The sequence below is a fragment of the Papaver somniferum genome, chromosome 10 (genome assembly GCF_003573695.1).
Source record: "Papaver somniferum cultivar HN1 chromosome 10, ASM357369v1, whole genome shotgun sequence".
Classification (NCBI taxonomy): Eukaryota; Viridiplantae; Streptophyta; class Magnoliopsida; order Ranunculales; family Papaveraceae; genus Papaver; species Papaver somniferum.
Window position 1 is genome coordinate 29,210,834 of NC_039367.1, and position 27,921 is coordinate 29,238,754.

Below are 27,921 nucleotides of genomic sequence, written 5' to 3' on the forward strand. Positions count from 1 at the left end.
AATTCTACAGCGTTATCAAAGATTCAAAATCATACCTAACGCAACATGTGCGCCTTAATTCTCGTGCTTCCCTCACCGTATACTTAACATGGCATTTCTTGGTGAGGATGCACTTACAACAAAATAAAATTGTATTGAGGTGAACAATGTCTTGCTCACCACAAGTGACTGAAATAGACTTTTCTATAACTATGGAATTTTCACCATCTATAGTTTTTGGGTTATTCTGTTTCGCTTTTGGATTATCATGAAAGAGATCACTTTTAGAACCTTTCACATCCAAATCCATTTTTTATAAGAACCTTTTAAGTTCCAACATCATGGATACTTCCTTCTCCATAGTCATGAAATTTTCTGGGAGATCATTCCTTTTCACACTCAAAGCATCATTGGCTTCCTTTGGTACCCACTTCTGAGTGCGTTTAGGAACAATATAAATCTTCTTCCCATTACTCTCTTCTAGTCTCTTGGAAGAGAATTATATTGACTACTATTTTGCAAGTTAGTCTTTCTCAAATTGGGAGCATTAGATCTTGTCTTCGTTTTTACGAAGTTATCCTTTTGATAACCATTACAATTGTGAAAAGTATTCGTATGACGTTTATAGGAAAATCTAGGTTTATCATAGCACTGATTCCTTTGCCTAAAGGTTGGACAGTTACAACCTGTAACGTTAAGGGGGTTAATCTTAACATATGATCTTGGTTTCACAACTTCTTGTGATACCCAAACAAGAACATCATGAAGTTTCTAATTCCTTATACGGAAACGACATCTCCTTTCCACGTGACCTTTATTTCCGCAATAGTGGCAAACATAAGGAATGTTCTTACCTTTATCCGTGTGTGTTGACTTTGGAGGTTGATATACTTTTCTCTTTTGAACCTTAACTTCCGATGAAGGTATTTCACTTTTGCCATCACTGAAAACCTTTTGTTCAGAAGAATCACTAGCCTTAACAAATTTTATCTCTTCGCTAATACTTGGATCATTTATTCCCTTATAACCCAATCCTCGTGTATCACGATGATTTTTACTTGATCCTAACATAGTGGCTAATTTGCTTGAACTAGGGTTTAACTTTTTCAAGTCATCTTCCAACATCTTGATTTTATCAAGAGCAGCAGCTAAATCAGCCTCAAGGCGTTTTTCTCGAACGAGATAAGCACTTTCTCTATCATCAAAACTAGTCCGTTGAGAGTTAATCCTTGCTTCAGATTTTGCAAGTTTCTCTTCCAACGAAAAGTATTTTTATAAAGATTATCACATTCAAGTGACTTCATACGTAGGTTTTCCTCTGAATCCTTGAGGATCGATTCGCTAGAACGATTCGAAACATAAACACATGCGTAACATCTTCTCAGTTTCTTATTTGCATGACAGAGATTACTCAGAAAAGGTGTGACATGAGAAGTCTTCATCTTCTTCTTTTCCACTAAATCCAATAGCTTAACATACTCTAAGATTTCCTCATCAATATCTCTATCAATGTTTGAATCACCTTCATCATCAGAAAGTTCATTCAACTGTTTTTCTAGGCGTGATTCCCAGAAATCAAAGTTTCTACATCAAATAATATCTTTGAGTTGGTCTTGAATATTAGGAGGACAACTCAATATATTTGGTAAAATACCAGGTTTTCAGGAATTTTAGAATAATCAAATTCACCCGTCTTTATTGGACTTTTACGTACCATTTCTCTGAAGTGAGGATAACTGTCGAACTGAAATCTTCATATCTTATCAATTCGATCTCATGTTATAATTTTTGCAGAAGATCATGCATGTTGATGGACTTTTTTTGTACTGCTAATGGGTCTTTCTGAAGGCGGTGATGCAGTACCTTAATGGCTAATACTCTTTTGTATTTTAGTATCTCTTTGTATTGCACTAGAAATAACCCGTAACGACACGACATGAGAAAAATGTTAATCTAATTTCATGGTATTCTTTCAGCAATTATCAAATGTTACACAAGTTGACGAAGGTTGGCTGTTTTTGATTTTAAAAAAATATGAGTCAAAGAATATTTTTTTTTTCCTTTTCTTTTTGAGTAAAAAATATGAGTGTGGAAAAATGAAGTTCAAACGGTTGTAATATTTAATTATTCACTTCATTGTTTTGTTGCCACATTAGATTTTTTAATTAATCGGTGAGGAACTGATTATGTGGGTTATCAATGCATACATCCATAATGGAATAAGGTTACAAATCTTGCATCCGTCAGATGTCTATGGCTGGGATGAGACTGGGATAGTCGGACGCAACGTTTATCTCTAAAAATATTATCCAACCGTCCAAGGCTCAAAAGCCGCTTCTGTTTTGTATTATAGATTCAAGTTCCAATTGTAACAAATGTTACTTGGTTTGAAATCGCAAGTAAAAACACACGGAAAATGGTGGTGACAGCGGTAGAGGTGGTGGTACTGGTGGCGGAGCTAATGACGGAGGAATGGCAAAATATGAGAATCCACTAGTTTCCGTAAAGGTTTATTCTCATGATTTAAATTAATGCAAGAAAATAATGTATACATTTTGCCTTGTAATTTCCCCAAAAATCCATAAAAATCTTGGGTCCCTAATATCCATAAAAATCTAAATAAATTGGATATCTCAGATTTTTATAGAATCTCATATCTATAAAATTAATACCTTAGGAACTTAAGGAATCCAAACAAAACTTATTCAATACGGTAGAAATTTGGGAATCTTAATTATCCAAATAATTTCTGATTCAATACATCATGAATCTTGATTATCCAAATAATTTCTAACTCACTACATCCTGAATTGGGAATATTAATTATCCGAATAATTTCGGATTCAATACACCCCTATAACGTTGGTAGTGTGGTGCTCTTTCAACAAAGTGCATGGCTATTAATGGGGTACCATTTTGTTTGGGGTATACCAAGTTGCATATGAAACAAAACATTCTTTGGTAAGAAATTGGTATATCCAAGCAAAATGGTACCCCGTTAGTAGCATTGAGCAAAGTGTTGGAAGAGATTAGATTTAGCAGCAGCAACACCGCTTGGCTGGACCTTTTGGCAGCCTCAACCACGGGCACAAAACCATCCACCTACCTTAACCATCTAGCCAGCTAAGGTCGGTCGGTACTTCAACATGCGTATGACCAACGCTAATTGGATAGCGTATCATGGTATATACACCCAATACACACCAAACATCCCTCTTCAATTATCAGCAAAAAGAGGAAAAAAAGAAATTTCTTGTCTTTCTCACTCTAATCAGAGATCTTCTTTACAGTGGGGCGCCAAAAACCCCCTCAAAATAATTGAAAAATTGAAATTATAAAAATTAGGGCTAGAAATTCCATCTATCTATTCATAATTATAAGATTTTATTTATCGATTTAAGGTGGTTAGGTTTTTGAATTTGATTTGGAAAGAAGAAGAAGAAGGAATATGTCAAGTATGGAGTTGCAGAATACAGTAAAAGAAGCCCTGAATGCTTTATATCATCATCCCGATGATTCTGTTCGTATGCAAGCTGATCGATGGCTTCAAGATTTTCAACGTACTATTGATGCTTGGCAGGTACTGTTTCTCTCTACTGTTAATCCAATTAGTCTGGTTTCAGGGTTTATTAAGGTAATTAGGTTTATGTTAATCGAATCCTAGGTTTTGACCTAATTCCAAGTGAATTTGAAGAAATAGTAGTGAATGTGGAACAAATTTTACTTTTTTTGCTTGGGGAACACTTGCTTTTTGTGACTGATAGTAATTCATGCCTATTTGCTTACACTGACTGTCAAGGAATAAACCTCATGTTAATGATGAATTGTACATACAGAATCAGATATGAGTTTCTTTAAACAACACACATTGTTTTAGTTTGGCTAGTAGTCTACAAGTGTCTTATTTTTTTTTTTTGTTGTTGCAAATTGCCACTATTGTTCTTCGAGATTCGTCAAAATTCCAAATTGATTAACCTGTTTGTAATTGCGCGTGCAGGTTGCTGATAACTTACTTCATGACGCCAGTAGCAATCAAGAGACGCTCATTTTTTGTGCTCAGACACTTAGAAGCAAGGTAGGCATTTTAATATTTTTCATCTTTATGCAATATATGCATGTCTATATCATTAATAGTATCATGCAGAGGCTGCAAAGAGTTAAAAATCAACTAGTTAACCTTGATAATTCAAGGGTTTTATGTTCTGAATCCACAAGAGTATTAAAAGATAAATAGGTTGATAGTTGCAAAGATATGATGGAGTGCCTCTAGGCTCTAGAGTAATTCAACTAATATTGATGTTTTTTTTCTTTCTTTCTCTTGATTTATAGGTACAAAAAGATTTCGAGGAACTACCTTCTGAAGCTTTTCGGCCGTTACGTGATTCGTTAAACGTAAGTTAGTGATCAAATCTTGGCTTGATATACTTAATTTGCAATAGAAAACTGGCTGCACGAATACTTAGATCAAATTTGTTTGGTTTTGTTGGTCTTAAAAATGCTAACTGCTCCCCAACCCTTGTCGTTTTTGATTTTGAAGTTTTTGCTTGATTTAAGACTTTTAAGTATCATGCTGTTTTACCTGTGGAGATTATGATAAACCGTGGAAGAGGGAAAAAAGTTCATTTGAGGATGGAAAGCCATAAGTTCTCATCTTAGATCAGATTAAGCTATAAAAGTTTTTACGTGCTGATTCTAGTAGCATTGCGTGCACCTTTAATACGAGCAACAGTGCAACTGACGAAAGGTACATAATCTTTAGTAACTAGTTAATTTATTACTAGTTAGTAAGATGATTGTATAGGAAAATTGCCCTCTTGGATGTTTAGGAATCTATTGCAGATTGCTTATGGGGTCCTTATATAGGTGGAGCACAGTGGACCTTGGAAGGAAAGGAAGGTTGTAATATGTAATAAAGCAGAGGTTAATCATTGTTACAACCAACAAGATCTTTGGATAGGATTGATCATGTCGCTATAGATGTACCCCGCAGTTCGTCCATGGGTCCTTACTGGAATTTTATATTCTTTCGCTCATTCATGCTCATGTGATATATACTATATACATGAGTACATTATCTAAGCACATCTATTGTTAAGACTTAATTTCAAGCATGAATGTCAAACCATATATACGCATTTATTAGTAAGATGTATGGTTTTTGATGCTGAGAAGTGATGATGCAGGGCCTGCTGAAAAAACTACACAAAGGACCACCTATAGTTCGAACACAGGTAGTTTGTGTTTTTTGCTCTTTTCTTTTTCTTTTTATTGTTTCTAATGTGGTTGTTTTTGTACTAACATATGGGTACTAATCTCAAATGTTCTGTTTCCCAGATTAGCATTGCTGTAGCAGCATTGGCTGTACATGTCTCCGCTGAAGATTGGGGTGATGGTGGTATTGTGAATTGGCTCAGAGATGAAATGAATTTGCATCCAGAATGTATTCCAAGTTTTCTTGAGCTGCTGACAGTCTTGCCACAGGTATGATGTATCAAAGAAACTTAGTTCTAAATTACTTCTCAGACAACAATTTTATATAAACCATATTAGCAAGTTAATCTGCATCTTTAGACTTTAGTAAAACTTGGATTTCCGAGGGAGTTGGTTTTCAACTTCTTTTTTCTACTACCTTCCCTGGTTTCAATTATCATGCATTCAATGTTTTTGTATTCAGGAAGCTTTTAGCCACAAGATAGCTGCTCGTCCAGAAAGGCGGCGTCAGTTTGAGAAGGAACTTATTTCTGCAGCTGAGGTTGCTTTTAATGTCTTGACTACTTGTTTGAGTCTGAATGAACTAAAGGAGCAGGTAACTATATCTTCTTTTATTCAATATTCTTATGGTTGAGTGTATTCTTCTTTTGTTTCTTTCTCCATAGCATATGACCAATTAGTCTTTATGAATTTTATATAGACCTGCTTGTGGGTGTGAGTGCTTTAAAGTTATATCACTTGCACTCTCTGATTATGTAAATCTGGATTTACAAGATAAAAAAAACTATTTTATGCTTATCTTCGTTTTTTTTTTTTTTAATAAGATTGAGCTTATTGTTTTGACATACAAACTTCTCCAGTTGATTTACTGTGTATCAGTAGTACTATATTAGGTTTGTTGAAAATCGCATTTCTCTGTTGTAACCTCTCACTAGCTGCAAAGTCTTTTGCTCCAGACATCTGATACACATGCTACCTCGCAGTAAAATATTTTAAATTTGATAAAGCTCAAATTTTGTAAATTCCTGCTGACTACATGGTTTTGTTTTTATTAATCTATCTACATTGGCTTGTAGGTTCTTGAAGCTTTTGCTTCCTGGCTTCAACTAAAGCATGCGTGAGTCATCCTTCTTACTTTTATCATTTATGAATTAATATGCTGTAAAATTATGTCTCAGTTTAGCGAAGGTCTATGTGTTAATGTATAGAGTTTCTGATTTATAATTCTACTTCACACCGAGATTTTGAGGAGGTGAGATTCTGCGGTTGCATTTGTCTGCGAGTATGATCGTGTTTGTGAACTTGTTTGCAGGATTCCTTCTGCTACCCTTGCATGCCATCCTTTGGTGCACTCAGCACTTTCTGCTTTGAACTCAGAGGTTCTTTCAGAGGCTTCAGTAAATGGTATGCATGTGAAATATTGCATGTGAAATGTTGCTTCTTGGATGATAAGAACCCATACTTGATGTAGATGTTGTATAATGTCTATTACATATATATCTTTGTTAGTTACTCTTACCTCCTTTTTCCATGTCTTCATGTATTACAATATGGGGCATGTAAGGCGTGGTACTGGTACCTTCAAATTCCTGCGTTGGTCAGTTGGAGTTGATGTTACCACCTGTATTGTAGTGGAAGATCTCCTTTGAACATTCAGTATATTTACATGGCTAGGGGTCATGCATTTTGCCAATCTCTCTCTTTTCGAAGAGTCTCTTCTTTCTAATCAATAAATAGAGTGATGGTCGCACTTCTTTTTCTGAAACGACTAGTGTGCGAGGCAGTTTTTTTTTACGGGTATGATGATCGGACTAAAAAATACTCCATCTGTTTCCGGAAAAGAGATATTATCACTTTTTCAATTTGTCCTATTTTTAGGCTAAAATGAAAATGTGATAGTATCTCTCTTCCAGAATCGGAGGTAGTAACAATTATTTTTACCAATGATTACTTATCTGAAAGCACGACCTACAGTAAGAAGAAAATTAGCCAATTGAATTGCATATTATCACATATACCTGAGTTATCGATTAACTTGAGACTGTTGGATGCTCACAAAGCATTTGTTTTGTGCTTCTGCTTGAGTAACATATTTCTATAATTTTTGTTTGTTGTTGTTGTTGTTGCTGCAGTCATCTCTGAGTTGATACACTACACATCGGCTCGAAGCTCCGGTGGTGTAGCTGCTCACATGCCCTTGATCCAGCTACTTGTGCCCCAAGTTATGAATCTTAGGGAGCAGCTTAAAGATTCCTCAAAGGTATTTAATCTGGTTAAGTTTGCTTGTTCCACTCGTGCTTTTTGGGTTTCTTCTGATACAGGAAAAGCGATATATAATAGAGAGGCACAAAAGTCATACTACTACGGTTCAGTTGATTGGACAGTTTCTATTTAGGTCACCCAGTATATATCTAAGGTCAGTAGAGTGGTATCCCTATGTGATTCGAACATCACATGATACAGGTGCCAATATGTCTATATCGTGTGTTCTGGTGCAATCCAAAGATTCCAGGCCATGTTCATATCTATTATGTTTCAACTTTTCTGTGACATAGTTTTTCTCTCGATGATTGTTAGGAAGGCTGATTTTTGGTGATTGTTTTAAGCATAATTTATCTCTTGAAAGATATCTATGCTATGATTAACGGCGTTCCTGATTTCGTTTTTATTAGTGTCTTGTTAAGTGTTTTCCTTCTCCATGTTTGTTGGTATATCTTTGTATTCCAGAGTATTGGAGCTTAAAGATCACTAATGTTTTCCGCATTCAGTTTCTAATTCGAATTGTATTTTTGCTGGTGATAATTTTCTTATGTCAGGATGAGGAAGATTTGAAGGCCATTGCTCGGTTGTTTGCGGATATAGGTGATTCGTACGTGGAGTTGATTGCCACTGGTACATTTCTACATTGTATTGAAGCTTCTCTCACATATTATGACATGGTTTTTACCTCTTTTGATTCGTAAGAATTCCACTTACGCGTAGAAACATTCTATCTGAATTATGTCTCCATGTACAGAATTTTCTCACACAGATATTTTGGGAAATTAAATATTTCAACAATTGGATTTTTCTCATATATATATCTTTCTGCAGGTTCTGCTGAATCAATGCTGATTGTGCAAGCATTGATAGATGTTGCTTCTAATCCAGAATATTACATTGCTTCAATGACTTTTAGTTTTTGGCACAACCTTCAAGTTAACTTGACTGAAAGGTGACTCCTCTCGGGCGTATCCTTGCTTGGCTGTGTATTTTGATCAAACAAATGCTGGTACTAATGATTCTATTCTTTCAGGGATTCCTACTTATCATGCGGAGATGAAGCATCCATTGAGGCAGAGAGAAATCGAAGGCTACAAATATTTCGTTCGTCTTATGAGTCACTTCTATCTCTGGTGTGTTAAATTTTTTTTTGTTCAGATGTTTTACGATTTCAAATATATGCTTTCACTCTGTTTCACTCTTTAACATCCAGCAGCCGACTTACAAGTTGAACGCCACTTTCATCTTATGTATTATCAAATGCTTGGTTTTCTGTTATTCTTAAAGGTTACCTCTGATAATTGAAGTATCTCTTGTACAGGTTAGCTTCAGGGTTCAGTATCCCCATGATTCTGAAAACATTTCAAGAGAGGATCGCAGGGAATTTAAGCAAACAAGATATGGTAATAATTGGTCATACTCACAGTACGGATGTTGTTTGCCATTCATCTATCTGTTTGTACTTAGTAGTAATGGGATCTTCATGTTCTGTGAATCAGAAAAACAACATGTACAATGAAACTTTAATAATTGTACAAAGGTTGTTTTGTTATCTACTTTAACTGCATTACCAAGCCTGACTAGTTTTAAAACTTACATTATGCACGGGTTGGAGAATATTTCAGTGATCTAGGCTAAAGAGGTTCAGTTGCTTACTGAAATTGTTTTTGCTGTATTTCTGCTATAGTTCCCTGTGACCATACAGCATTGTATATTCTGAGCACACAACGCCCACGGCATTTATACTATTTTTTTTTTAAGAAAGCTACCCACTGCATTTATACTAATTGTTTTGATAAAACTTAGCATCCACTTTTGAGACGCTAATAGAATCTCTGATATTGCCAGCTGTCGCAGACGTCTTGATAGATGCAGCATCAGTTCTAGGTGGTGAAGTGACACTAAAAATTCTTTACATGAAGCTTGTTGAGGTGAGGAGTCTATTTCCTTAATGAAGTAGATATATGCATTCGTAATCAATGCTGTCCTTACAAAGGTTCTATAAAAACTTCCAATTTCCAACTGTTTAATTACCCTTTCACTTTTGATTTTATCAGGACACTCACAGCTGTAGAAGTGATGAAACTTGGGACTGGCGCCCTTCAGAAGCTTCTCTATATTGTATCCGAGCTATATCAAGTTATATTTCAGTTGTCGAAGCTGAAGTAATGCCTCAGGTATGCTTACGAACTTCAGAAATCTCCTGTATTTTCTGCCTGCTTTAGTACCTATTTTCGTACTTGGTTGAAATGTCAAACAAACTGACATATTTTTTGCACTAGAGATACGCCCAACGTGACAAATTTAGAAGCAGTCTCTTTTCTACTTTGAAAACAAAGCACTTTTCTCTAATGAAGCCTAAACTACTATCTTCCTGATGCTTTTTAATAACTCTAAAATCCCTGTGGCACAGGGCCTGTGCCGTGTAACGGTGCAAGTCTTGACCTTTCAAGTGCTCAAAGGTTGGGCTTTACACTATCCTATCTTAGATTTTATAAAATTCACAGAGCTTTGTCATTTAGGATAGGTTTATGTGACTGTTATGTTGTCATATTCATACACCACATTATCATGAATATAAAGCATGCCATGCTGTATGGAATCTTCTTCTTTAAGAAGAGCTACAGAGAGGCAATTTATTGATCAAAGAAAAGGAAAACAGTAATGGAGAGGGCGAGAACCTGACTATAAAGATAAAAAGAATGAAAAGAAATGTTAGTAAAATCTTTTAATGTATAGAACATATGTCCTCCCCCACGTGGTGAACACCACCATTGAGTAATTTAGTATGGAATTTATGCTCTTCAACTTTCTCCGTATCTTCTATATTTCCATGGTCTTTGACTCTTTGTTCAATTTTATAATTGAAAGACAAACATGCTTACAATATACTGTTATCTGGTGAAAATATTTTCGAACAGGTAATGGCGCTGCTTCCAAAACTCCCTCTTCAACCTCAATTACTTCAGACAGGTATTTGATAATGTTATGCAAGTTTAAAAAGATTAGTATCTATTCTGGCACCTGTCGTCTTTTATTTGACTCGTTTTCCGTGTGGCACCTTTATCAGTGTGCTTGACAATCGGAGCATATTCAAAATGGCTTGATGCTTCACCAAATGGACTCCCGGTTTTGCCTTCAGTGATAGAGATTCTCATGAGTGGCATGAGTGCCTCTGAAGACTCTGCAGCAGCTGCAGCTTTGGCCTTTAGGCACATTTGTGATGGTAAATGTTCTTCTCTTTTTCAAATCTTGTTGTTTGTAAGCACATACTCCTGTTGGAGATTTCAGCTATTCAGCGGTCTGGTTGGTGTGTGTCCCATAAGACTCCTCCTGGCAGATAGTAAAAACACCAGGAAGTAGAAAGATGATAAATATATCCAATGCTCTTACTTCAACATTTTCTGTGTTCATTGGTTTTCTGAAGTGTTTTAACTTTACTCTATTCAGCACCAATTATTTTGTACTTGAGCTAGGATCATTTAGAGTTGTTCTGTGTTTGCAGTTTTATGATATGCCAAAGATGCGTAAATCAGTTTATCTTATTGAGGGATCAACTTCTAAAATGTGAATTGAAAATAATTTAATTTCTTTTCATGAATAGATTGCCGACAAAAGCTTTGTGGGTCTCTAGATGGTCTATTCCACATATACCATAGAGCGGTTAGTGGGCAAGGTGGCTATAAATTCTCTGCCGAAGAGTCATTGTACTTGGTTGAAGCATTGAGGTAAGAAAGCTGCTTTACTGCATTGCATTGAGTGCGCAGAAACTTTAAGAAAAATCACTGCATTTTTCAGTTCGAAACGTTTTTTGACTTTGTTTCGAAACTTCTTTTTCAGTATGGTTATCACAGAGCTTCCTCCTGAAAATGCAAAAAAAGCCCTGGAAGCATTATGCCTTCCTGTTGCGACTCCATTACAGGTCAGTGTTTTCTAGAAGGCTTACTTTCTAAGTAGCTACTTTACGTAGCACAAATTGACTGTTGATATGATCAACCAGGAACTCATCAATCAAGGTCCCACGCAACTACAAAAAGCACTTGCGCGGGAACTTACTATTCATGTTGATCGACTGGGAAACATCTTCAGGTTCTACTATCTCTTTTTTGTGAAAAAAATTTTTGAGCAAATAAAATAAAAATAATCTGCTATCTTGTTTGTTGATTTACGCCTCTTATTTATGAGACTGTAATTATTCTAGGTATGTTAATCACCCTGAAGCCGTGGCAGATGCAATACATAGATTATGGCCAATTTTCAAAACCATATTTGATCAGTAAGATTCTTGAGTACATCCTTTTTAATTTCGTGGAAATGCGCTTTTTCATTTTCATATCTAATTAAGTTTCACTGCTTCTTGTTCTCTAGTCGTGCATGGGACATGCGGACAATGGAGTCTCTTTGCCGGGCTTGTAAATATGCTGTGAGTGTTACTATCCATGTTCTTTAGGGGATTCATTTGATTTAACCCTTAATTGTTACTACTGTCGGTTTATGTAATTGTTCTATCGACTTTTGATGTATATGTACTGTATTTTGAAATAATAAGGGTTATGGACATCTACTTTTGATTAAGAAGGTTCTTACAACAAATATTAAATGTTCTAAAGGTGAAAACTTCGGGAAAGTTCATGGGAATCACAATAGGAGCTATTTTGGAGGAGATACAGGGTTTATATCAACAGCATCACCAGCCGTGTTTCCTATACCTGTCAAGTGAAGTGATAAAGGTCAGTGTTTATTAACCGCAAACTATCTCAGTGTCTAATTGTCTATTATCACTTGTCTAATTATGTTTTCTCGGACGGCAGATATTTGGTTCTGACCCATCATGTGCAAACTATCTCCGAAGTTTGATTGAAGCGCTTTTCAACCACACCACACATCTTCTGACAAAAATTGAGGTAAATATGATTGGTGTTTATTACACCATTTATGGATTGACTGACTGATAATTTGCAGCACCTTTTAATGTTTTAATGGTGTTCTGATACTCATTGGTTGGGACTATATTACAATTGTTTGTTGTAGGACTTTACAGCCAGACCAGACATAGCCGATGACTGTTTTTTGTTGGCGTCTCGATGCATCCGCTATTGCCCTCATCTTTTCGTTGCATCAGCTGTATTCCGACCTTTAGTTGATTGTGCGATGAATGGGATCACAGTACAACACAGGTATCATTTTCTCTTCCTTTGAGTGTTCAAAAATTAAACATTATGTACTCTCACCTTGATTAATGTTTCTTTTATTTCTTGTAGAGAAGCTTGCAGTTCAATACTGACATTTTTATCAGATGTCTTTGACATTTCAAACTCTAGCCGAGGAGAACAGTACAAATCTACCAGGGATACTATTGTAGTTCCTCGAGGTCCAAGTCTGTCTAGAATTTTGATAGCCTCCTTAACAGGAGCTCTCCCTAGTTCTCGATTAGAAGTGGTACGCATATTTAACCATAATACTTATTCTCTCTCTATCACATACATTTTTCTCTCTCGAAAATTGAGACAGTGCTTCTTGGCAGATATGTGACTTTGGGTAATGTGGATCGTACATTTCTTGTTGTTTTTGAGACATTGAGAGAGAATCTCAATACATTTCTTTGCTAATATAGTTGCTTACTAAGAGGATTTAAAAAATTCAGCCAAAAGCAACACAATTTTTTTTTAAAAAAAAATCTGTCGGTATAATTACATTCTGTTTATATGGACATGACATTCCATGAGTCACTGAAACCATCCCTTACGAAATTAAAAACCATTAGTTTGTTCAAATGGTTGACTCCTAAGGTTATCACTATATTTCAGGTTACGTACACCCTGCTAGCCTTGACGAGGGCCTATGGGATGATGGCTCTTGAGTGGGCCAAAGAAAGCATTTCATTGATTCCGTCAACAGCCGTAACAGAAGTGGAGCGTTCAAGATTTCTTCAAGCTTTATTAGAAGCAGCATCTGGGGCTGATATTTCATCTTTAACAGCTCCTGTTGAGGAGATTTCGGATGTTTGCCGCCGCAACAGAGCAGTTCAAGAGATTGTACAGGGAGTTTTGAGGCCTTTGGAGTTGAATTTTGTACCTGCTATATCCTCCTAGTAGAAAGGAAGATAGTAACACATTGTATTTATATGGATCTGAAATTTTTGGTAGATTTTGTACTTGCTTATGTATCATTGATTGTGTATTAATTTATTGGCTATAGTGAGCGAGTCTCGAGTGAGTTGATCGGATGTCTGTATTTTTCCTCCCTAGTGTCGCTTTTCGAGCACAAAATTTGTATTTTTTTTTTTAGTTCCTAAATCTGTTCATTCTGAAATTTTGAACCTTGTTTCTGTACTGATCTCCGGCAACTTTATTCTTAAATTTCTGCTCACCTTTCTTAAGTCATTTCTCTCTGCTAGTACTATCCAATAGCTATTTATACTTGTCTTAGTGTTTAATCTCTTTATCTGCAAATCTGAGTTTGGTTAGCCTGGTATCACGGTAATTATTGCACTCGGTCTATACAAATTTCTTTGAGCTGTAGTGCTGTACCCTCGTATTATCTGGGTTTTGTTCTTAATCCATTAATTTTGCAGATTGTTTGCTGTTGTTTTCTACATGTGTTAATTCATCTCCTTGCTACAAGATCCTTTCATGATTTCTCATCATTAACATTGCAGATTGCACACTGACCATCTCGGTGTTCTGATTGTGGCTGTTAGTTCTCTGCCTATGTATTTGATCTCCCTAGCTACAAGCTCCCTTCCTAGATTATTATACTCTCCCGGATTGCCTTCTGTGGTTGTTATTCTACTTCTCTTCCCTTGAGCTTTAACTTTTCTTCTGTTCTCACTCTGTTGCTTGTTTGCAAAAACATCCTTTGTTGACTCTGTTGCGTGGTGTGACATAAATTCCTGGTTTCGCTGGATGCTACTTTGAGTGGTACCCATAATCCATTCTTGACCTATATTGTCTGGAAAATTCAGAGAGTTCTGCTGCGTGTCCTGACTTTGTTAGTTTTACTCGAGCTTCTTTTGCAAAAAGGCCATTTTCATTTTACCCCCTAGCTGGCTGGTGTCTATAGGGTCTTTCAGAGTTTTTCAAAGGGCTAGGGAGTACCAAAATCGGTGAAGTTACAAAATTACCTTTATCCATTATGATTAAAACTTAACCTAATTCATATTCTCATTTCATTTCCATTTCATCTTCTCCTCTACCCGACCAACAACCCTCCACCTTCGTTAAAAACGATTGAAAACTCGTCGATTCGAAACATCGTAGATTAATCTTCAAACATGCATAAGCTGAAGCGTATGAAAACACTTCTACAAGACTTAGTACCGATGACCCTGGAATTGGAAAAGCAATTCAATACAAACGAAAGGAAAAAAACAGTTGAAGAAGAAATCCCTGAAACTGCTGAAACCGAAAAAATGACGCGATTGAGAAAGTAAATGCCTACTTAAACTCACTCCAAATACTTTAGTTTGTTATTTGCATGTCAAATTAGGGCATAAAAATCGAATATCTGAATTTGTAGTTATGTAGCCGGCAAAGTTTTTGTTCCACGACTGCCGACTTTTTATGTTTAGGTGTAACCGTTGTCTTCCTAGGTTGAATATCATGCCGACCTTTCATCACCTGGAAGTAATATATACAGGGTCGTCACTCTATTTAACCTAATACATTTCCGACTAATTATGTTGCATTGTTAGTTGCCAGTGTTAAATTTTTTAAAATGCTAACTAATGTTGTGCAAATACTTGTGTCTCATGAGTTCCATTTTGTTATTAGCTGGCATGTTATGCGAACAATACCCTGCCAACTATGTAGTAGTCGTCGCTATATAAGTTATCGACAATGCCGGCTAAATGCTGATCAAAGCCTAGTTTCTCTGCGTAACATTTTGATATTCGTCGTTACTGTTTTATTTTTCCTAAGGTGATGACTATTGTTCGTCACTCAATTTTATTTTCCTCCCCGACGACTAATATCTGTTATATCTTAGTTGTTTCCTTGTTCAAGGGTTGACGCTAACGACTAATTGAAATGTATTTCCATTGTTCTTGTTTAGGCTGCAAAAGGTCAAGCAATGAAAGAAGAAACTTGTTACTCCTCCTTCAAAACCTCCTCGCTTAGGCGACAAACTCTTGTTTGCAACATATCGAGAGGAATTTGTTGAGCCGGGAACGCTCAAGATCCGTGAACGGAATGATTTTCAAGGTCCACCTGAACCAAGTGATTCTGATAAAATTCCAGAGAAAGACCAATCAATTCCATCTGGTAAAAGAGGTAATGATGATGTTCAAGGAATCGCCTGCTAAAGGAGATAACGATGATGATGATCAAGACATCCTACTTTCTGAAGAAGGTAATGATGATGGTAATAAAAATGATGACGGGAAGAATAGTGATAAACAATGATGGACAAAGTGAAATTGTTGAAGAGAATAAATAAGATGATGAAGAAGAAGATAATGACCAAGAAACAGGGGTCCGGCTTGAACAAAACCTCAAGATGCAACTGTAACCGGGAAAAAAAAAGGTCATCAATAAACCTATTGATTCCCACACGCCGCCCCTTCACTTAAGAAGGTACAAAATGAAGATGATCCACCACTAGGGTTAACCGAAGATGGTGGAAATGTTCTTTTTGGATACAAAGTAATCTCAATTTCACTTTATTTTTATTTAAGACATTCAATCTTAAATTTGTTTCAAATGTTTGTATTTTTTATGTTTTAATTATGTGTTTTTAGTTTTTGTTATTTAGGATCATAATAATGCCATCCGTCTTTTGAGGCACCAAGCTTCAAACACTATGATGAAGAATAACCACTTGACAAGGAGTGTGACGTGTGATAGAGATTGTCAAGAACTCTGGGATATGTATTACGGTGAAGAGTTCGGCTGTTGAGTATGAAAAAGTTGTTATATCTTCGTTTTGTGAGAGGTTTTATGGGGAGACGGATATAATGCTCTTCCCATTAAGTGGGATGGTGATTACTTCCGATAGCTGTTATCAAATTCTAAGCCTCGAGGTTAATAGAAAATCCATCAAAGATGGGTATGATGATCAAATTTCTTGGGAGGATCTCTTCAAATTGACCAGAAACTTGTTCGGTTAGGATGTGAAGAAGTTGGAGTCTATGTTTGTGATTGAGGATGGTTATAGAAGTAAGAAGATGAATCTGAAGAATTTGTAGGACACATACAGTGGGACCACAAAGACTTTTGATGATGAGGGAAGTGTGTACAAAGTGCGAGTCAATATCTTCAACTACGTCCGCTTATTTGTTATACGTCCTGGCCAACTGTGCCTTCCCTTCTTTGGAAACTTGGTCGACGCCAAGTATCTTTAACTATTGCATCCCCTTGATGAGATACATAGGTATTCACGTGGTACTGCGGTGGTTGGCCACTTGAATGCAAAGTTGTCAAAGGCTTCAAGATCACTAGGGAAGCAAGTTAACAGGAATCTAAGTGGTAATTCAATTTCAATTGTCTAAATCCTTTATATTCGCAAATTTTTTATGTAGTTAGTGTTTGGTGAGATAAGATTCTTACTATACTTTGTGTTTGCATATATTTGGATATATGAGCACTTCCCTTCCTTGGTGAAATCCAACCCCAACATCAAAGTCAAGACTTGGCTTGCGAAACACAAGCCTAGAGAACACATGTACACTTTTATTAGTAGTCAGAATAAGGATATGCCTCAGCAGCTTATCAACATGCGAGTTTCCTTGGACAAGATGACAACCTATGAGGTAATCTTCGATCAATATCAAGACGACAGAAAAGATAGAATAATCATAGTAGAAATGATGTTGCATTTTACTACGATCCCTTATTTTATCCCCAAGGATTTTCAATGTACGATCCATGCCGGGTAATGCGACAAATTGGTTACGTCCAAGAAGAACCCCATCCTGGTGAGGAACCATTGTTTAAAGTGGTAAGGGAGGAGTGCAACACGTACCAAAAACCTATTGACGTCGTTTAAGCTCCACCACCAGAAATTTCTCATTGGAACGAAGGACGTAACCGTAGAATTGATTTGATTCATTTGGACGAGGTGATCGAAGGTCATGAAGCTCATGAAAATTTCATGTCGTGGTACTCCGGTTTTGCTCATCCTACTGTGCTTAGGGAAGAAATTGTTGATCAACCGGATTGTAAGAAGAAGAACACCGCAAAAGACCCAACAACGAGTCTTAAGAATTTTGCAAGTATTTTTTGTTTCTATTATAATTTTAAGATTTATGCAGATTATTGAGTTTTTAATGATTGTTTTTTGTTTATCTAAAAATATAAGGATAACTTAAAGACCCTTGTGAAGAGGATGTGGTGCGCGAGAGATACATCCTTTGTCGGTTGAACAACAAACTAAGTATATTGACTTTGCTAGGATTGTTGATAATGAATATGCCACAGAAATGCTCCACTGATAAAATGCTGAACTAAAGAGTCCTCGTAGTTGTGGAGGTGGAAGTCAACGAGGTGATTCTGCTAAACGAGGTCAGAGTAGTGTTCGTTGTCGCGATCATGAATGAATCTCTAGTTTATGGATATTTCTTTATAGACAAGTATATTATGATTAGTGGTTGGACATATGTTCTTTTATGGATGTTTGGACAAATGTTAGGTATTTATTTTTTTGTTGGACAAATGTGGCATTTATAGATGTTGAATGAATGGTTTGTTTAGGTATGTTAAGTTTCAACAACTTAGTCGCCAGGGTTTTAATAATGGTACAATGACGACCATAGAAGGGTCGGCACCCTTTTTTTCTTCAGACTGAGAACCCTGGAACCATAAATTGTGCGTTTACCAGGGTCGGCATGTTAAGACTACTAAAAATTAGTCGACATCCTTTGAAACCACTACATTTCCGACTAAATGTTGTAGATGTGACCGTTTTCTGTGTGAAAAATCATTAATGGTCGGCATGTAAATTACATAATGACCCAGATGACTACACATTACTCGTCATCTGTTTAAACTACTACAGTGCCAACTAAATAAGGATGGACGTGACCATTTCATGTGTACATAACTGGTCGGCATGTATTTAACATTAAGACCCAAACGACTATATATTAGTCGACGCTGTTTTACACAACTGTCATGCCGAATAATGTCGATGGAAGTGACCATTTTCCTGTATGCAAATATGCAGTCGTCAGATAACAAAAAAATTATCCTGACGACTATAACTAGTTGAATTTTTAAGGAAACTTAAACCTTGACGGCGAGTTCAAAATTCAAAATTTTACAAGTACAAAAACATTGATTCACTATCACAATGGCTAGTTTCAGGCAGTGTCCTATAAATACACTAGTTCTCTCTACAAAACTACACACACCTATTTTCAAATACCCTACAAAGCTCAATTCATCATCTACTCTTTATAAATCTCTTCATACCTTTACATACATTCATGACATCTTTTGACTCCTCCGAAGATTTGGCCATTATCAAAACATAGTACGCAAAAAGTTGAGTTGTCGACCTCTCCTCCGTAAGGGTAAAACCCTAAACCTTTTGGACTAAGATATATAACAAATATAGGAGAGACTACGGAAATCCAAAGAGAAGGATTCATCAAAAAATTCATGATAGGTACCAAGTTATCCAAAAAGTCATATGTGATTTTGTATCTATCCAACGACGGATTTTCAACTCTAGCCACTTTATCTTATCCCCTCAACAATTTGTTAGTATTTTTAAAGTTTCTTTCGCATAAGCTAAAGTGTTTGATCTTCTAATTAAACAACACTAACAAAGTAAGTTTGTGTTTTGTTTTTGTAGCATGAAGTCATAAAAGCGCGCTACTTGGAGAAAAATGGGGAATGATTCAAATTTGATGAAAGCTATCATTTCATGGTATCCAAAATTCCAGAATATGAATCGCACGGATATTCCTCCGATTCGTCCAATGAAGATTGATAATTTTAAAATTTATAGTAGTAGATTTTGTGGGTATATCTCTATGTAAACCCTCACGAGATTATAACTCGTCCACTAGAGTCGCCTATGGGTTTCGAAGGCTTGATACACGTGCTAATTGCATACGTGATGCCCATAAAAGTGATTAGATTTTATGTTTCAATGAATGTACTAACTAATATGAACCGAATAAAGTTGATAACATCCTTTTCGATAACATCCTTTTTTGTTGGGTATAACTATACGTCGACGGGGTTTTAACATGCATAACTTGTCGACTAGGCATTTTCGTCATTCTATAAAATTACAACCTGACGACAACTTTATATCCGGCAGGTTAAGAAATTAATACCTTGCTAACACATTTTTCTGATTAGTGTTTAATATTAATAATTAGCGTTAATCTTATTAGATTCCCTTTATTAGTTAATTTGTTTATTATTTTTTTCAACTTTTAAGTTTTTCCCTTTCCTAATTTTTTTTAAATGTTTTTTTTAACTTATTTAATTTTCTTTTTTAAACTTTTTTAAAAACTATTCATTTCACTTTTTTCACTTTTTTTCATGTTTTTTCTTTTTCCATCTTTCTTTTCTCATATTAAAGAAATGTCCAAAAAGTATCTCCCAGAGACAGATGTCTTAAATTTTTCATATTTAATTGATAGATTATGATTAAATCGAAAAATTAGGATTTTATGACACTCTATACAGTGAAATTCGTCTGATTAATCAAAACAAATTATCAACCGAACTTATCATTGCTCTTCATTATGAAGGTACCGATGAGTAGTTTGGCTAATAATATGAAGAACGATGCTAAGTTCGGCTGTCCTATTTTTTTGATCGAATATGTCGAACCTCTGAGTATTCTTCATATGCGAAGAACGTTCAAGGTTCGGCTAACAAGTTATTAGCTGAACCTAGATATGTTTTACAAAATATTTGATTCGGTTGATAACTTGTCAGCTGAACCTAGATTTTGTAAATGAAAAAGAAAACTTACAAAATTAACTAATAAAAAAATTAATCAAAAAATTAAAAAAATAGAGTATTATGTGTTCACATTAGTTGGGAAACAATCCTAGAAAAGTTTTTGCCGGCTTCCGAGAAAAAGAAAACAATCTAGAAGAAAATTGGCTCACATCTTGAGTTAGAACATAATATTTTGACTATGCTAAGAAATCATATCAAGGGTATCATTCATCTAATAAGATTTCAATCTGTCCACACTTTCCAGTGGCATTGTGGTGTTTTTCAAAGGTGACCCAACGTTTGTTAAGTCCAAAATCATCCAATATATATTCGACAATAGTAGGTGTAAAACTTATTGTTTATTTTTTGTTGACGTGTTTTTAGAAAGATAAAAACTGTTTTTGATTTGTTGAAGTGATTGGAAGAAATCATATTTCCTGTTCAAATTGTGTTTTAAACTTACGAAATGGAAACTTCGGGTCAGAGAATTTTGCCTAAACTAATAATATAGTACATTTGGATTATGGGTGTTTAATTTGTGTAGATTTCTTATGGTTTGATGTTGTTTGTTGCCAACTTTAAAATATTTGAAGATATTGATAAACTAGATGAATTACTTGTTCTGTGCTTGAGGTTTAATTCAGGAAGAGTTTGACGTCCAAGGCTCTTTTTTTTTTTTTTGAAGTGTAACTGAAACCAAACCCAGAATAATATTGTTCTTTATTTCGATATAAGAAATAAAATTAACGAATAGTTTCTTATGTTGCAATTTTTAAGTCGTTCGAGTTCAAGCTCAAGTAATGCTCAGTGATCGAGATCAAGCTCAAGGATTTCTTGATGTACTCCAGTCTCTCCATTATCCAGTATCGATCATGTAATTGATGTTGAGATCGTGAACACTGCGAAAGGGTTGATACACCCAATGGTGGTTTACTTACTTGCCTTTCTAAGAGGGGGTCGCGGCCGCTGATAATAATCTTCTCTAACTTTTTTCTCGGGTATTCAAATAGATTGATAATAAACTCTCAAGATTATCATCAATATTATAGCCTTCTTTTATTTGTTTACCTGTAGTAACCTTAGAAAATTTGGAAAAATATAAAAGATAAGGGAGGGTATTAGTATAATTCTGCAGATTTAAGGGTATCTTAGTAACTCAACGTATTTTGATCAAAATGGAAAATAAATTTCCATGACATGTTACACGAATATTGAATTTCTCCAAATTTTCATTTTTAACTTACTTTTACTCATAATGTTTCTTTTTAACTCGTTTTATTTACTAAAATTCAATTTTTCTTTATTATATTTTAAAAAGACGAGGATAACAAAATACACCACAATATTTTATTTATCCACCTATAAGTCCTCTTACCGAATGTGATTGTCTATGGACATAATCGAGACAATACGACAAATCGGTACTCACACTTTGTGTGATTGTCTATGGGTCCGAGATCGAGACAATACGACAACCAAAGTGTGATTGCTTGATAATAGGTTCATACTTAACCAAACTCTATAGCATCACTATCAAGTAATACAGAGTTAACATTTGTGTAATTTACTTCTAATTATATAAACAAAGACTCCCTCCGTCCACTTTTAAGAGTCCGCTTTGACTTTGTCAAGATATTAAGGAAATCCTATAAAATGTCGTGACTATCCCTTGACTAGCCTGGTTTATTACCAAAATTGAAATTATTAGATTAATACTGATGAAAAGGCAATGTAGGAATAAATAGAAGTATTAGGAATTTTGTAACTACCCATAAATGCTTTATTTAAAAAAAGAATGTCTATTAATATGAAAAAATATTGAATGGATTTTTTCTTTATATATGGTGATGATATTTATGATTTTGAATTAACTTTATATTAAAAATAATTTTATAATTATTAAAAAGAAAGGGTATATTTGATAGTTTAAGGGAAAAGTATGTCTATAAACAGAACGGACAGATAAAAACGGACAGACCAAAGTAGAAATTAGGACAAATAAAAATGGACAAAGGGAGTATAAAACAACAAGATTTTGTTAACGAGGAAAAATGCAAATGCAGAAAAATCCCAGGACCAAGTCCAGACTTGAATACTCTCAAAATTAAGCCGATATACAAACTCTAAACCAACTTCGTATAGTTGAGACCAAACAAATAACCCTAGTTCACTCAGTTTCCTCAGTATCCTTGCGCTTCCTACTTCGATGAGTGCACGCACTGGGGCAATTCCTTTGTATCGTATTCCAAAAAGTTAAGGAACAATAGATCTGTTTGGTAACAACTCAATTGATTCTTTAAGATAATATATCTCAAGTCATATGCAAAGGCTCTTCCGTTTAAGCTAATAAAATCCTTTGCCTGGTTGATCAATCTAACTTTAACTATCCAAATAGTCAAGTCTAGATTCACAATCAATCAATATAGATCTCAAAGAGAAACTATAAAGCGATACCGATCTCACACAACTAATCAATCGAATAAATCTGATTCTAGTTCAATCCCAGTTCATCAAGGTTGTGCAACACAAAGATATGAGAAACCAAATAAGAAATATTTTTCGTCTTCAAATCTTCTATGATCTTCAATAAAAACCTGCACAACACCACTTGAATCTCTTTGTGATCAATCACGCACAGAACAGAATCTGTTAACAATGGATTATCACGAGATATCTTTAGATCTACAAACAGACTAAAGATCTCGTCGATACATCGACCTAGTTTGAGTGGATATTACATCAGAAGATAAGATTCTCAAACATAAACAAACTAGGTGCAATCAAAGTTGCAACAACCGTTAGTCAATCAAATCAACCGAAAAATAATAACACTGCAATTATCTATTTTCCTACCAGCGATACTCGTAGAGCTTCTTGATTCCCCGGAAGTCTTTAAACGAGCAGACGTAAGAGATTTCCCCTAATTATGGTACTTTCCTCTACGGATAGACGGCTCCACCAGAAACAACAACAAGATGAAGTTTTCCTGGCTCTTAGGATAGTTTTCTAGAAATGAAAACTTCGGTATTTATAGACCAAGGATGTTTGGGAACCAAGGAATTTCCAAAACCGAAAGTATTCTCAAGATATGTAATAAATGCCCATTCGGTTTTCCTAATTCCAATAAATGCGTGTCCAATATTTTCGAAGTCTCTCAATAGAAAATCTCCAATTAGTAAATGCATAATACTAATTTTTATTCTCTAGAGATATGCATTTAATTGCTGATAATTAAACCATATAAAACTAACAACCTTAATTAAAATATTCTTAATTTATTCGACACATGATCTCCTTGAGTAATAAGGAATATATTTGAACAATAAAATATAAGAGTTATTGTACGTGTTCAAAGTATGTTGACATCTTTCTGTTTGTAAATCCTCTTTCATATTTAAAATCTTGGAATCGATTATAACACACTTCCAAACAAGTTTAGAATTGGTTCATCAGTATTCCAAGAAACTATGTGATTGATCAAATATCAAATCACATTCATGGGTTCAATTGGTTCTACCAATCACTAGGATCAGTTATACCTTAACTACGGAAACACTTGTGATCGGTCACACAAGTTACCAAGACCGGTTACATCAATTACCAGGACCGGTTACCATAAAATCATGGTATTGCTTGTGATTGGTCACACCAGTTACTGGGATAGGTTACACAAATTACCAGGACCGGTTACACCAATTACAAGTATCGATTACACAACTCTCTGTGATCCGTCACACCAATTACTAGGATCAGTCACACCAATTACAAATATTGATCATACCATCTCAGGTGATTACTTAGGATCGATTACACTAATTACTGAAAACCAGTCATACCAATTCTTAAGTCAGGAATTGTGATTAGTTATATCAATACACATAACAAGGTTACGATCGATTCTACCATCTCACACATATTGGTAATCCAAAGATTTGCAATGAATAACATACCAATAAGCCTAGCGATTTCCTTTCGATTCATAAAACAAGTTCACGAATGTACTTCCTTTAAACGAATGTAAAACATTGTTTCCTAGGATGAAATCTTCACCATAACCCATACACATAATCATAACAACAATATAAGATTATGTCGATTTCATATCTACGAAGTTCAAAAGATAAGAGTTATACTTTGTAATCCAATTCCTTAATACTATGATCATATGATCATGTCTAACTACTAGAGTAATATGTCTCATACACAGCTTCACAATTATGTTTTCAATAAAGAAAGACTTAAAAGATACGTTGGGAATGAAATAGTTCAAGTCAATATTACTAACCTCAAGAGGAAGGATGATGTCGTCGTTGTAGTTCGTTACTTCTTCACTTTCTTCAGGTCTTCGAGTAATGCTTGTATGTCTCAACATTCCTAGAATTTCTAGTCTAACCTAAACGAAGTTGTCTCTAGTACATAATCAAGCAAATTTTAGATGAGTTTTGATTCACTAAAATATGACAACCAAACTTGACATACCAATGCTTGGTGGGTTCAACCAAGCTATACTCTAACATATTTCCTTTTCTTTTTTCTCTTAAATATCTTTTATCCACAATAACTATTTATCTATATCGACCGGATAAAATTTGATTGTTTTTTTGAACTGGAACTATACGGAAACTCAATTTCTGTCTCTATAATCTAAGCGATGGGAGTCTCCTATCATGAGGTGCACATTCGTATATGTCATAATTATGAAGTGTTAGGATACTTTATATTTCACATCTTTCTCCCGCGGCCATCTTCTACTTATTCTAATCTCACTGCAAATGAAGAAAGAAAACAAATTCTATGTTACCATTTTTACCCCCCTTTTTTTTCCTATTTATCGGTTATTTTTTTTTCTTTTATGATTTTTCTTCACCGGTGGTCTTTTTCTATTTTAAATCTATCGACAAACTAAACTAATATATCTTTCTCATAAAACCCCGTGTTGCCATAGGGACATGCATGTCCATGTCTATACGTATTGACACGACCCATTTTTTTTTTATCATGTCTTTGTAACACATGCAAGGACCCTTTATTTGTTTGATATTTGTGTTTTAGACTTTTTACGGGACATATAAGCAAACTTTTCATCCTAGTCGCCAGATTGACTAAATAAAAGGTTACAAGGTGTTATTGGGTACAACTGCTATCTTTTTTTTTAAAGTCATTCATAACCTGAGTGGATGAGAATATTGGGTGCCATAATTAAATGCGTCCCAAAGAGTTATTTTCCACCTTACAAGTAAAGTCATATGTTTTATCTCCTTCGGGTCCTTATTGACCAAGGAGTCGACTTCAAATGCATTTTCTTTTTTGCCATTTTTTTCCAGATGATGTGCAACTTCATTTTGATTAAGACCTTTGCAAATTAATATTGGCTTACTTTTGCTTGCATACCTTGAAGCTACTTGTTAACAGGAACCGAAATTTTAAAAGAATTCTATTTAAGACTTTAATTAACATACGTCCTTTTGTACAATCCTTGTAATGCCCTCTATCTTTACTTGGCTACTGCGAGTACATAAATGACATGTAGCAGCTATTCGGAAAGTTTTCAAGTCAATGAGATCAACAAATTTTTACATTAAAACCCGAAGAAAGATAGTGACAGATATATTTTATAACAAGTTAAAGAAAGATAGTGACAGATATATTTTACAACAAGTTAAAGACCGGTCTTTGGTCTATTTAACACTTAAACTAGTTGTGATCCTCCTCCTCTTTCTCGTCCGAAACAAGCTGAAATAATTATAGGTCGTGCCTAATTATTGTGTATAAATTACTCTAAATCCCCCATAACCTTTATCCTTATTCTAATAATCGTATATATTTAGTCAAGTGTTGCACCTGACTTTTTAATCTTTCACCAAGAATCTATCGATTCCTGTAATATTTGCGACATATCCTTGGAACACATCACACTTTTTACATAATAGCACGACCAAGTTCTTCTTTTGTGAGTCGTATTTTGATTACTTTTTTTTTCTCTCTTGTTGAATTTAATTTTGAAGGCAACACATAGTCCTCAGAGTCTGGAAGTTCAAAACAAGTATCATCGGTATCATCATCCTCTTCAACTTGGTTCATGCTTGGTGAAAAAGAGAGGTTACCAAGTGAACCACCAATTTTTTTCGTTCGACTACCTATATGGACAAAACCTAATACAATCACAAGTAGGTCAAAGCAAAGACCCTTGAGCAAGATTATATATAGAGTTTACCTTTTTCTTTTTCATATTCAATACATTTAGTCTAAAGGTCCATGAACTTGATTGTGTAGAAGAGTCTTGGATGATCTCAAAATTAATATTAAAGATCAACCTAGTCGTATCCAAATCAAGAGGATCCGAATTCGACAAGTATGAAACTTGCAAACTATATTTTAAGATATGAATTCAACAAGAGGGGGTCTTGTTTTTGATCTCAATTAATAATGACTTAAACTATCTAGAATCATTACATACACACTACTTTCGCTATTCCAATTATAAAGATAGAAAAATATAACGCGGAAAAGTAAAAACACATGACAAAAGTTTTGTTAATGAAGGAAACTGCACCTGTAGAAAAATCCCGGGTCTCGTAACTTTGAACATCACACTGTATTGTACCGCTACAAACACTATCCAACTATTAGACTTCGTACTGGAATGTAGTTGAGACCGAATTAACCCTCCAGGAAATTTAACTACGGTCGTGTTCTTTACGCCATTTGAACCTCACAAGACAATATGCACTTGATTCCCTTAGTTGGCGTCCTTTACATCCAAAGAGTTACTTCAACCTTATTGAAGAATTTTGTTACTAATCTGCCTCTTATGGACAAGCCTATTTGATTCTCCTTTTGATTTTTCAATCTAGGTTTGGAAATATATTCATGAATCCGGAATATTTACACCCAGTTAGCTGAGAAGCCTGGATTAATAACCACTTCTCAATAACAATCCAAACAAATCAAAGAATAGTTTATATCTCTCTCTTGAGGAATCACAAAACCCGAGTTGTGATTCATATCTATCTTGTTCATGATTTGATATTACAGAAACCTTATGCATTGTTCTTACTACTTTGAAATTTGGGATTATTTTATTAAGGCTTTCAGGATTTCATGGCCTATGCCGAGAACATTATTTCATTTGTTTGAAGCGTGGTCGACGAATGCGCTGCCTGGAAGAGGTAAAGAGGTGTGAAAAATTATCCATTATGCTATTTATTGGTCTTTGTGGAAGGAGAGAAATGGGAGAGTTTTTGGTGGTCGTAAGAAAAGCACAACGGAGATTATTGATCTTATAAAAAATATTGTAGTCTTATGGTCTTATGACACCAATATTTTCAAATTTGTTACCCCTAGTCTCATTTGGAGAAATTGGGAATACCTTATGTGTGAGTGATTGCCTTTGTAGTTTGTAAAAGATTTCTCTTTTTAATATAACCTTTTCTTCGATTTTTTTTTATTTACAGAAACCTCAAAAATATATAAGAACAAAATCTAAATACACGAACTATCAGGTAAAAGATAGTCTGACCAGGCTTCACGAATCTCTAAGTGAAGTCTTCAAAGTCGTAACCTAGAA

At 35.0% G+C, this 27,921-nt stretch overlaps 1 protein-coding gene across 4 annotated transcripts in view; it reads left to right on the forward strand.

Annotated features, from left to right (window-relative positions):
* Positions 1 to 3,225: 3,225 nt before the first annotated feature.
* The window catches only part of LOC113317236 (transportin MOS14-like), a 41,712-nt gene continuing 17,016 nt past the window's right edge, over positions 3,226 to 27,921 (forward strand). Inside the window, exons 1-27 of one of the 4 annotated variants that reach the window (XM_026565372.1) lie at positions 3,228 to 3,559; positions 3,977 to 4,054; positions 4,309 to 4,371; positions 5,163 to 5,210; positions 5,314 to 5,460; positions 5,654 to 5,785; positions 6,267 to 6,307; positions 6,503 to 6,594; positions 7,323 to 7,450; positions 8,007 to 8,082; positions 8,284 to 8,404; positions 8,486 to 8,585; positions 8,774 to 8,855; positions 9,301 to 9,383; positions 9,510 to 9,629; positions 10,374 to 10,425; positions 10,523 to 10,678; positions 11,057 to 11,180; positions 11,293 to 11,374; positions 11,453 to 11,541; positions 11,654 to 11,728; positions 11,821 to 11,875; positions 12,063 to 12,182; positions 12,264 to 12,356; positions 12,484 to 12,629; positions 12,714 to 12,891; positions 13,260 to 13,831. In XM_026565372.1, coding sequence (XP_026421157.1) covers positions 3,428 to 3,559; positions 3,977 to 4,054; positions 4,309 to 4,371; positions 5,163 to 5,210; positions 5,314 to 5,460; positions 5,654 to 5,785; positions 6,267 to 6,307; positions 6,503 to 6,594; positions 7,323 to 7,450; positions 8,007 to 8,082; positions 8,284 to 8,404; positions 8,486 to 8,585; positions 8,774 to 8,855; positions 9,301 to 9,383; positions 9,510 to 9,629; positions 10,374 to 10,425; positions 10,523 to 10,678; positions 11,057 to 11,180; positions 11,293 to 11,374; positions 11,453 to 11,541; positions 11,654 to 11,728; positions 11,821 to 11,875; positions 12,063 to 12,182; positions 12,264 to 12,356; positions 12,484 to 12,629; positions 12,714 to 12,891; positions 13,260 to 13,544 — 2,898 coding nt within the window. In that variant the 5' untranslated portion in view covers positions 3,228 to 3,427 and the 3' untranslated portion in view covers positions 13,545 to 13,831. Of the gene's footprint in view, positions 3,560 to 3,976; positions 4,055 to 4,308; positions 4,372 to 4,427; positions 4,724 to 5,151; positions 5,211 to 5,313; positions 5,461 to 5,653; positions 5,786 to 6,266; positions 6,308 to 6,502; positions 6,595 to 7,322; positions 7,451 to 8,006; positions 8,083 to 8,283; positions 8,405 to 8,485; positions 8,586 to 8,773; positions 8,856 to 9,300; positions 9,384 to 9,509; positions 9,630 to 10,373; positions 10,426 to 10,522; positions 10,679 to 11,056; positions 11,181 to 11,292; positions 11,375 to 11,452; positions 11,542 to 11,653; positions 11,729 to 11,820; positions 11,876 to 12,062; positions 12,183 to 12,263; positions 12,357 to 12,483; positions 12,630 to 12,713; positions 12,892 to 13,259; positions 13,832 to 27,921 lie in introns of those variants that run through there. The other 3 variants (XM_026565373.1, XM_026565374.1, XM_026565375.1) reach the window with 3 other exon arrangements.